Here is a 12163-nt window from a genome sequence, read left to right on the forward strand (position 1 = left end):
AATCTTGTGTGCATGATCTTGTACATTCCGATGTATGTAGCATGCCAACTAAGTCTATGAGTGGTGCATGTTATTTTGTCTCCTTTGTTGATGATCGTTCTAGGAAAATTTGGGTTTATTTGCTTAAGTCTAAGGATGAAGCCTTTGCTGCGTTTAAGAGATTTCATGCATTTGTGACCACCCAAACTGGTAGAAAGCTAAAATGCTTGCGTACAGACAATGGGGGGGAGTACACAAATGCTGAATTTAACAAGTTTTGTGAAAATTTGGGCATTAAGAGGGAGCTTACTGTGCCATACAGCCCCTCTTCTAATGGTGTGGCTGAAAGATTCAATAGGACACTTTGTGAGAGGGTGAGATACATGTTGTCCACAACTAATCTCTCTCATGGATTTTGGGGAGAAGCTTTGAAAACTGTAGTGCATATATGCAATCGATCCACTCACATGTCTTTGAGAGGTGACATCCCTGAAGAGGTTTGGTCTGGCAAGCCTGCTTCATATGATCACTTACGCATTTTTGGTTGCGAAGCTTTTGTGCATGTAAGACCGGAGTTGAGGAGTAAACTAGATGCAAAGTCCATTAAAGGCCTCTTCATGGGATATGGTGAAGAAGGCGAAATGGGTTACAAGATTTGGTTACCTCAGCTCAAAAGGGTCGTACGCAGCCGGGATGTTGTTTTTAATGAGGCAAAGCTGCTTCAAAACAATTGTGCCTCAAAGCATGACCATAAAAGGGTGAAATTTCAGCATGACCAACCACCTGTTAGGCCTATTTTTGACCCTCAGGATGCACCACAAATAGCTGAAAATGTAGATGATTCAGTGGTGTTTTAGCGAGATGATGTTGGACAGCAAATTGAGGCTCCTGAAGGGCATTTGCAGCCAAGAAACAATGCTGAAAATGGTGCTGAAAATGATGTACAGCAGCCCATTGTTGATGATTTTGTAGTGCCACCTGATGTAAACCCCGTGCTGGATAATGTGGATCATTGGGTGAGGCGGTCTACTCGTCAAAGACGGCTATGAGTCAATATGACCCCTCTTTGCATTACATTATGTTGACAGATGAGGGAGAGCCTCTTACGTAAAAAGAGGCAAAGACATGTGAGCACAGCGACAAGTGGGAGCTTGCTATGCAGGAAGAGATTAAAGCTTTGCATGCTAATCATACTTGGGATTTGTGTCACAAACGGGAGCGCATAACGATATAAAATACATTCGGATAAATAGGATTTATCACTTATTACTGAAGCCAGAGGATATAGAGAGAAATAAATAGAGACAGAGAGAGAGAGAGAGAGTGAGAAGATCGACACAGTACTGGGGACCAGAAGATGGGCTGGTCCCCCCCCGTAATAGTATCTTTATTACTGAGGAGAAGTCTATACAAGCACTCGAACCGAACGCATTATCACGTTCATTCTAGAATAAGACTTGATGGTTCCCGGAAGCCTCAGCTTCCGATTCCTAGGGCAAAACCCTATTCCAAGGAACTTCCGTTCCTTATTCCAATTCCTCGAGAATCAAGGTTCTCGCCTCTGGATCTCACCTTCCAGACTCAGGGCATGGCATCCCTGCAACTCTTTTCCAACTCTCTTTCCAGAGTCCTCTTCCCACAGAACAACTCTGCTTTCCCGGACACGAAGTCCTTACTTGGGAATCCCAACTTCCGGATCACAACTTGAGAGACTACCTCTCTCCGATCTGTGGATCTACTTCCCAAACTCGGGTACGAAACCCTTGGGCTGATCTGGCTCTAGTTCCTCAGAGCGCTTTTCTCCTGCAGAGACTCATGCCTTCCTCTGCTCCTACTCCCTCGCGAAGAGGAAGTACACCTGTAATCAAATACTCAAAGATTAGAACATGAAAATCGTTACCTTCAAAGTCTCGACGCTCGAAACGCAAGTCGATTCTCGAAAAGCAATTCCTCGAAAGAGATCTCCATAGAAAATCCTCTCTTCCAATCCTACACACAAAAGAGGTGTGTTCTCGGGTTCCTTCTCGTAAATCAGCCCCGTCTACGACATTTATGGGCTGAAAACAGAGAAAAAAACAGCAACTTTTTGCGATGGAAACACGCTTCGTAGGCACTTCTTCGCGAGGGAACTCGCACACTGGGTCTTGGCGACATCTGGTACACTTGGGGCAGCCATGGGCATCACCGGCAACGTCTTCTTTAGAGCTGAAATCTGCAGCAGCATCTCCTCCTTGCAAAGATTGGTCCTCCTCTCTGAGTAAGGGTATGTGATACTTTTATAGCTCCCAGCCACGGGCACAAATAGCTGCTCGCGTAGAGACCGCGGCCATTTTTTTTTCTTTTTTTTTTTTCTGTTCTGCCAGAAAAAGAGAGAGAGAAAACGCTGGCTGATCTGTTGCCTTATTTATCAGATGGCTGCCCACTTATTAAGTGGGCGGCCGGCGTATTTTAAAAAAAGTCTGAACCTGCCCAAAAACTCAATAAAACCTTATAAGTTAAAAACAATGCTTTCACAGCACTTCCCAGGCGTCCCTGGATGCAATTACATGCACAGTTGCAATGCAGACATAGACTTCCTCGCGAGAAAGCATCTACTTTCCCGAAAGGCAATCCCGCTTTCTCAAAAAGCATCTGTTTTTCCTCAAAGTTTCCTCTAAACCCATCTTCATTCAAGTGCTTGCTTTTTCCTTGTGCACAATTCTAACACAGTTCGGAATTTCCTCCCGACTATGGATATTCCCTTTCCGATGCACCCGTCACCCACCTTGTGACGCATCAGGAATACCCATCACCTAGTCCTTTCCTACCCAACTTACGATACAATCTCCTTCACGATGCTCTATGTCACTCATCCTATGACGCATCAGAGATGTCCGTTCCCGATGGTCGGATACTTCTTTCCGATGCTCCCTGTCACCCATCTGATGTGACGCATCAGAAGTACCCGTTCCGGGTGGCCTTACAGATATTCCCGTTCTCAATGCTCCCGTCATTACTTTGAATGACGCACTAAGAATACTATGTACTCGGATGTCTCCAGTGAGAAAAGCCCTCTCACTTAAAATTCCAATAATTCATTTAGAATTATTTTTCCTTGGTGTTCCAAGCGAGAAAACACTCTCACTTATAAATCCAATAATTCATTTAGAATTATTTTTCTGTAAAATAAAGCCAATTTAGCAACAATTTCGTTGAATTGCCCGAAGGAAGGGAGGCTATTCCTAACAAATGGGTGTATAAAATCAAGACTGTTGATGCAAAACCCAAGTATAAGGTAAGGCTTGTGGCAAAGGGATATGTTCAAACCAAGGGCATAGACTTTCAGGAAGTGTTCTCTACTGTTGTGAAGATGACAACTTTGCGTGTATTGTTTGCCATTGTGGCTGCTCTTGATTTGGAAATGGACCAAATGGATGTACATACCGCTTTCTTGCATGGTGATGTGGAAGAAGAGCTTTACATGAAGCAACCCGAGGGGATTTGTTATCCCTGGCAAGGAACATTTGGTATGTATGCTCAATAGAAGCTTGTATGGGCTGAAACAATCATGTAGACAGTGGTACAAGAAGTTTGATTGCTTCATGCTTAAACATGGTTACAAAAGAAGCCATGCAGACCATTGTTTGTATACCAAACGTGATGAGGATGGCAGCCTATCATTCTTGTGCTCTATGTAGACGATATGTTGATAGCTACAAAGAAAAGAAGCACTGTAGATGCTCTTAAAGGGCAACTGAAATCTGCGTTTTCAATGAAACACCTTGGGGCAGCTGAACATATACTTGGAGTGCGTGTTACACGGCAAAGAGACAAGCGTCTATTGTATTTGTCGCAAGAAAAGTACATTGAAAAGGTGCTGGACAGATTTAAAATGGCTTAAGCAAAGCCTCTTGGTGTGCCATTACAGCCATATGTTAAAATCTCCAAGCATGATTGTCCCAAGTCAAAGGAAGAAGCCAATGACATGCAAAGTGTGCCTTATGCTTCAGCTTGTGGTTCACTTATGTATGCTATGGTTGCTACTAGGCCTGACATAGCCCATGCAGTGGGAGTTGTGAGCCGGTTTATGGCTAATCCAGGCAGGTTGCATTGGGATGCAGTGAAGTCCATTATGAGGTACTTGAAAGGGACTAAAAACAAATGCCTCTGCTATGGTAAAGGACCAATGGAGTTGAAGGGATTTTGTGACTCTGACATGGCTGGTGATGTGGATACACGGAAATCCACAAGTGGCTATGTATGTACTCTTGTGGGAGGTGCTGTATCATGGTGTTCTAGATTGCAAAAGATTGTTGCATTGTCTACGACAGAGGCTGAATATATTTCAGCCACTGAGGCTTCCAAAGAAGCTATTTGGTTAGCACGCCTATGCAGTGAGTTTGGTTTGCCTGCCAAGGCACCTATGCTTGGTTGTGATAGCCAGAGTGCTATATGTCTGGCAAAGAACGCCATGTTTCATGCACGCACAAAGCATATTGATGTGCAGTATCACTTCATACGAGAAGTGCTTGAGGATGGCCTTATTACATTGGTTAAGGTCCATACATCACAAAATCCAGCCGATGCTCTCACTAAGTGCTTACCCAAAGCACAACATCATCTATGCATAGAAATGGTGGGAGTCATGTAGCTTAAAGGCGCCATTTATGCCTTTAAGTGGGAGGTTGTTGGGTTAAAGGCCTAAAAAACCCCTTTTTGTACATTTTTATACTTTGTCTAGGTTCATATTGAACCTGGACACATTTTTTAAAGGTCACTTATAATAAAAGTGGGAAAAGCCAAAACTCACTTACTGAGTTTTTCCCAAAAACGTGAGCTCTCTCTCTCTCTCTCCCTCTTCTTCTGCTAGCGCTTCCTCTCGTGCTGCTGTTCGCCTCCTCTCTCTGCACACACACTACACTTCCTCGCGTGCTCTTTCATTTGCACACACCGCCGCGCGCTCATCACTCATGCCCCAAATACCCCTGACAATGCGACCGAAGTTTACCAATGACAGGTGTAATGGCTACGTCCCGTCCTGCCGCTAGAACTGCCTCTGCTAGTGGTCCCATCTGATTGGGTGTGATCTCGAGCCGCGCCGCCAATTCAGGTGAAATGAAGTTGGCCTTGGCTCCTCCATCAAAGAAAATCAGGGCTTCTTGGTCTTTCGCTTTGCCCCAAGCTCGGCAAAGTTTTGTACTCTCATCAATCGTGCTAGGGTCAGTACCCATGCAATCTGGAACCAGTCATGCTTTCATCTTGCCGTTTTGTCCACGGTCCTCAACTGCTCTCGAACTCTCTGTCCTGTCTTCATCCTTGTCGTTCTGTTCTTTCGGTGCCTTTTTAGGGCACTTCGCGGAGATATGCCCAGTTTCCCCGCATCCGAAGCACTTCCCCTCTTTGATGTAAAGAGCTCTCTGTGAAAGAGTAAGCTTGGGTCGTGCATCCTTTTCTTTCTTTTCTGGGTCTTCTTCTTTCTACTTTCGTTGTTCGAAGTCTGTTCATTCCTTTGTGTCATGATTTCGTGTGTGGGGTGGGTCAAACTGCCTGAGTGAATGGCAAAACTCCGTTTCTCATGACTCATCAATTCCTGAATGGAATCTGACTTTTGTTCTAAGCAGTGATCTCGGATCTCAATAGGAAGGCCCAAGGTAAACCGCTCAATCTGCTATCTGAACGAGATCTTCTTAAATGAAGAGGCGGGTAGAAAAGAGCTCCAGAATCTCTCGCAATATGCGTCCAAAGTATCCTTCTTAGTCATCCGAAGATGGTTCCAAGCAGTTCGTATGTCTCGTTCATACTCTCGTGTCAACCAAGAAGAAATAAAAATCCTTTTAAATTTCAGCCATTTAATTGGCACTTTCATGTTCAATAGAAGCGTGGACCACCAAGTTTGAGCATTCCCTCTGAAATAGGAAGTAGCTGTCCGAATCTTGGAGTGCTCTGAGTAACGTCGTCCAGAGAAGGCCACGTCAAACTGCTGTATGAAGGCCAAAGCCTTCAAAGCATCTCGAAAACCAGAAAAAGTGTTAAATTTAACTAACTGTCCACCTTCTTTGAACTCTCGGACTTTCTTGCTTTTATCTTCCAAAAAGTCATATTGGTTGGCTTTGTAAAAAAAAATCTTCTTTGAATAGAATCTACGATTGTCGGAGTCCGAACTATCTGAAGACGAGTCCTCCGAGGAACTGTCTAAAACTGAGCGAGATTTAGACTTCTTTGCCTTTTTCTTGTCCTTGTGCTTTTTACTTCACTTTTTGCCTTTTTTGTCTTCTTCGCTCGAATCAGAAGAGCTAGAAGAACTCTAATAAGAAGAAGAAGAAGAAGAAGAAGAAGAACTAGGTAATCCTTCAAACCGCACACGCTTCTTCTGCTTTTTGGCCGAGGCAAAAGTAGACTCACAACCAAAATAACCCGGGAAGTCAGTTCCTTTCTTCTGTTTTTTATCGTGCGTTTCTGCTTTGTTCTGCGCGTCAAAAAGCTGAGAAATCCGTGCATCAACCGCCTCTTCTAATTCCTGCTCAGTAAGAATCCTTGGGGTAGGAGGTTTCTTAGTACTGGTTTGGGTGGTGGTTCAGTGGTCTGCTGCCACTATGCATACTGTTGTTGAATAAACACACAAACAATGAATAATCTCCAAGAGATTGAGTTCTGATCAATTTAGGGCTAAGTAGTATTGTGTATAAGATAGAATCAGGAATTCAGAGACAGTGAGAGAACGAGAGAGACTCAGACAAAACATCAGAGATTGTATATCAAGAAAATCTTCAGTACAAGTTCCTAAACAAGACTCAATACAATCCCGACTCCCAAAGTTCCTCATTCCCAAATATAAAGCTGCGCCCTGAATTCAGTTAGAACTGCCTGATTCTTGGCATACACTAACAATATCCGATCAGGCTTACAATATCCGACTAGCTACTAACAATCAGACAATACATCCGATATCCGACTACATATCCGACTTTGTATTTACCCTTCAACACATGGCACGTCCTAGTGGTGGATTTGACAAAATCCGACTCGGATCCACACATCCCTTGATAAGTAAAGACCAAGTCAAAAAGAAAATGCCATGATTACATCATATCAGACAATGGGTTCATTGGTAAATACTTCAGAATCTGACAAGTAATATGGAACAAGCACAATAGGTTCAGAAACTCTTACTAATCCAACATTAGCACCAACAACCACTTCATTATCTGGTAAAATAGTGATCTCCTGCTCATCTGATCTCTGAATTGCAGACAAACCTTCACCAGTACCCATATCCCTTGAAATTGGATCTACTGATATCTTCTTCTCAGCAAATGCAAATTGTGCAATATTCTTTCCTTTATAATCCTGAACCTGTTTTTTGTACAAATCTCTGTCTTTCTTTAACTTTTCCATCTCCTTTAGCAAATCAGCTTCATGGTTACTGACAAACCCTGATATGAACTTCTCATAAGGATGCTTGATAAGGGAACCCATCTTTTCTCTAAAGGTTGCCCGTACCTCCTGCATACCTATTTCCAAATGTTGCCTAAGGACTGACATGTCCCCTTCAAACATAAGAACACCATTGACATCTACTTCTTCTTCTCTCAGCACCTGTTTCTCCAATTGCTCCAAAGGTTTAATTCTCTGATTCAAGATCTGATTCTCCACCTGCAACTCTTTATTGACAGTGGCCAACTGTTGCAATTCTGATTGGACTTTTGTTTCCAAATCCACTGTCCAGTCTTTAAACATCTGCAAAGAAAGCTTTTCCTTGGCTAACTCATTCTGATATCCCACCATCAGATCCTGAATTTCCTTCTGATGTGTAACTTTGACATTCTCCAACTCTTTCTGCAAGGCATTAGCATTGACACTTTGATCATGCAACAGTATTTTTGAAACACTAGAATCAACCACAGATTGTAACTATACTGCCATATCTTGTTGCTGTTGATGAATAAACTCTTTGACACCTAAAAGCATTTTCTCTGCCATTCCAGCATCTGTTGGCTTGAAAGTCTTTGGAGAAAACACATCATCAAAGTTCAGTTGTTTGACTATAGGTTCCACCTCTGCTTTTCTCTTCTTGGACAAAGTGAAAACCTTGCCAAGCTTGACCTGATTTGATGTCCCTGTATCAGTCTTCTTTTCTGAAATATCCATGTCCTTCAAAGAGTGTACAACTTCAAGAGTATGCACACTTTTGAGAGCTTCACTGTAATTATAACCTGCTTTAATCATGAACACATAAGTCTCTGCCTTCACCTGATCATTGAGTAGCTCTGCAAGTACTTGCACCCCACGAATATTAGGGTGTGGCTGTGTATACCCTTCTGCCCTACCTACAGTAGTCAAAGAAAACATTACCACTGTCCAACTTTTGAACATAAGAAAACAAGGCTACCAAGTAGGCACACAACCTACTATTTGTAGAAGCTTTCCTCCTGTCAGCCATATTAATCTCCCCATTGATCCTCTCATAAACTAGATAAGCCCAATTAACACTTCCTCCTTGCTCAACAAAACAGAGAGGAGCAAAATTCTCCTTGGACATGTAGTCAAATTTAACTAGGAAACAGATTTTCTCTAGATACCACTTAATCTAACAGTTTTGACATTCTTCAACATGTAATAATTTCTGCCACCCTCTCTGGCTCCAAACTCCTTCTTCAACAAGAAATCAGAGCACTTAGGAATCTGAGAAGTTCCATCGATTGGAAGCTTAAATACCTCAACAATCAATTGAGGACTCAAAGCTACATTGGTAGACAGCATACCCTTTGTCTTTCTGACAATCTCCACTTGAGATTTAGCATACATGTTTCCTTTCCACTCTTGCCATGGCAAAACAGCAAAATCAAATAAACCTATCTTCTTTAACCATAGTGAATGTACCTCTGCAAAACAGTCAAGGTCCACTCTGAAATCCACATAGGGCTCCATCAAGGTTTAATACAACTTGATAGGTATCATTGCCGGTGGGCTGTCGGGCTCTTCTTCTCCAGAAGGTTGGTCGTCAAGCTCAGGACTACTCACGTCTATCCTCATGGACACTTGCTTTCTCTTTGGCCGCTTGTTGCTTGGCTCTTCTTCATCAAACGTTGGTCGGGCAGCAGGTCTCCCTTTTGGTTTGCCCATCATGCATGCAAGAGAATGATGAAAGAGAGTAGAGGGCTGAAGAATAGAATGGCACAGGTGAAGAGAATCAGCCCGTACGCAGTGCTTGAAAAAGAAACGCGACGAGGAAGGAAATATAATTTGGAAACTCTCAACTCGTGCGCTCGAAACGTCAGTTAAGTGCACCTTACTCTTTTCAAGGCACTCATTAAAAATTGACCTTAGTGGACAATCATCACTCTTCTCGAGAAAATTTTGAAAAGCTACAGTAAAAAAATATCCAACCTCTAATAATCCGATCCGACAATCCGACAATTTCCAAATTCCGACATCTCCACCAAACTGCACCTGATTTCCCAAGACTTAAATATCCTTCCTCTGATTATCAGCGTCTCTGCACCCTGCATTATCCATTAACTCATCTAATTGGACAACTGTTGTTGTAGGCCAATCCAAATGAGGTGGTTTACCAACATACTTTTTCAATCTGAAACCATTAACTGGAGAATCCACTCTTGTCCCATACACATCAGCAACAATAAAAGTATCCTGACCCCTATCCTCAACAATCTGATACGGTCCCTTGTATCTTAAAGTTAATTTGTCAAGATGTGGTCCCAATCTAGAGTTATAAAGCATAACCCAATCTCCCACCTGAAAAACTTTGAACTTGATATTCTGATTCACCCAAGCTTTTCTCCTCCTCTGAATTATTTCAGTTATATAAAAACTGACATGCCTATCTTCTTCCAACTGCAGCAAATACCTGCTTCTATGTTGAACAGACATTTTGGGAGTCATTTTCTCAGCACTCACCCTAAGACTAGGTACCACAAACTCCATAGGGACAACTGCTTCAAGCCCATAAACTAACCTGAATGGAGTCATACTTGTAGTCACTTTGAAAGCTGTCCTAAAGGACCACAAAGCTGAATCTAACTTTTCATCCCAATCCTTCTTATTATCCTGCACAATCTTCTTCAAAACCCTAATCAATATCTTGTTAGTACTCTTGGCTTGACCATTGGCCTGAGGATGATAAGCTGTGGATTTTTTGTGCATGATCGTATAAGTTTTAGTAAGTTCGGCAATAACAGCATTCAGAAAATGAGATCCTCTGTCACTTACCAACTCCACAGGACAACCAAACCTGGTCGTGATATTATGATAAAGAAACCTTGCCACACTAGCAGCTGTATTGTCTTTCAATGCTACAGCCTCCACCCATTTAGTACAATAATCAGTAGCCACCAATATGTACTTGCATCCTCTGCTAGTAGTTGGCTTCACTAGTCTCACAAAATCTAGACCCCATTTCTGAAAAGGTTCTAGAGGCAAGATTGGATGATCATTCATTCTTTCTGTAGAATTAGGCTGACCTATCTTCTGACATATCACACAACTCTTAGCATAATTGTGAGCATCCTTCAACACAGTGGGCCACCATAATCTTGCTTGTAAAACTTTCTTTCCAGTAATATCTCCTGAAAAATGTCCTCCAGCAGCCCCAAAATGTGCTTCCTGTAAAACATCTGATTGTTCAAAATTAGGGACACATCTTCTAATGACCTGATCAATTCCTTTCTTATATAAAGCTCCAGCAATAACCAAGAAAGGTCTACTTTTTAGTGCAAAATTTCTTCTCTGATCTGTAGAAAAGTCTGATGGCATTGTACCATCCATCAAAAACACTAACATCTGATCATACCAATAATTAAAATTGACAGTTTGAACATCAAACAACTGAGCATCACGCAGATCATCAATAACACCTGTAGGCTTTTCACCTGTCTCAATCCGACTTAAGTAATCTGCAATAGCATGCTCCTTGCCTGGTGTATGAATAATAACAAAATCAAACTCTTGCAATAATAACATCCAGCTAGCCAACCTTCCTGTAAGCAATGGTTTCTTGATTAAGTAAAGCAAAGCCTGATGATCTACATGAAAGATCATCCTGTTGCACAACAAGTAATGCCTGAATTTAGTCAAAGCATACACCATGCCCAAAGCTTCCCTCGCAGTCACTGCATAGTTTCTTTCAGCAGAGGTTAACACACGAGAAGCATAATATACAGATCTAAACCAACCCCTGACACCATCCTGCATCAATACAGCTCCAACAGCCACATCTCAAGCATCCACAAAAACATGGAAAGGTAAATTCCAATCATGAGCCTGTAAAATAGGAGTAACTGATATCACCTTCTTCAGTAGTTGGAAGGATCTTTCCTGAGCATCAGACCACACAAAAGGTACATGCTTCTTAGTCAAATGAGTAAGAGGCATGCACACATTGGCACAGAAACCAATCCCTCTTACATATTGGAGAGTTGATCTGTTCTTCAAACCAATCCCTTGCTTCACCTAAAACCTTCACTTCCTCCCTTTTAAGAGATGAAGATTCTGCCAACTCTAAAACTCCATTATCCAAAACCTTATGTCTTTGTTCCTTTTCCACCCGCTGGTGTACCCTATCTCTGATCCCTTTTTGTTGTTCCCAATCAATAGGACCCTTGGCCTTGGACCTAGTCACTGCCAAGCCCTCAATTCCCTCAAAGCTCAAATCTGAATAACTGTTACCTGCATCCTCATCAGGTATCTCGTCAATAATCACAGAGGAAGCTGGTCCATGTATAGGTGCTGTAAAAATTGGAATGTCAATAATGATAACATTAGCCTGAGCCTGAGGCGGATTCTGAAGAGCTGGTTGTGGTCTTGCCTGCTGATTGTCCTGATTATAAGGTATGCTGATTGTCCTGATTATAAGGTACAACAGGTATCCCCCTTTCTTCTCTGTGTTTGACCCATAAGTCACATCGAATTCCTACAAAATGATTAGGATCTCCACAATACACACAAGGCCTGACTCCCTGTGGTCTCCTCTGATTATTATCCTGATTTCTGCCAGGTTGTCTGGGAGGTCCCTAAAATGGTGGTCTTCCCCTGAAAGGAGCCACCTAATTTACATCAGCCATAGCCCTACCCCTATCCACATTGGGAGGTGGTTTATTTCTCTGCTTTGGATTGTACCAGCATTGAGTAGTGGTATGTCCATCCTTTTCACAAATTTCACAAAACCTCTTGTCACTAGGAGCAAGAA

At 42.4% G+C, this 12163-nt stretch overlaps 2 protein-coding genes across 11 annotated transcripts in view; both read right to left on the bottom strand.

Annotated features, from left to right (window-relative positions):
• The window catches only part of ALG12 (homolog of asparagine-linked glycosylation 12), a 75541-nt gene that overhangs the window by 26370 nt on the left and 37008 nt on the right, over positions 1-12163 (bottom strand). The window lies entirely within an intron of this gene.
• On the bottom strand, positions 7777-8886 carry LOC147459957 (uncharacterized). Its single transcript, XM_086510029.1, has 3 exons — positions 8538-8886; positions 8368-8427; positions 7777-8285 (listed from the first exon to the last, which is right to left on the bottom strand). Exons 1-3 carry the CDS (start codon positions 8884-8886, stop codon positions 7870-7872), a joined length of 825 nt encoding a protein of 274 aa, XP_086366155.1. The 3' UTR covers positions 7777-7869.

This window comes from Adiantum capillus-veneris, chromosome 4 (genome assembly GCF_014529385.1).
Source record: "Adiantum capillus-veneris isolate H3 chromosome 4, ASM1452938v2, whole genome shotgun sequence".
NCBI lineage: Eukaryota > Viridiplantae > Streptophyta > Polypodiopsida > Polypodiales > Pteridaceae > Adiantum > Adiantum capillus-veneris.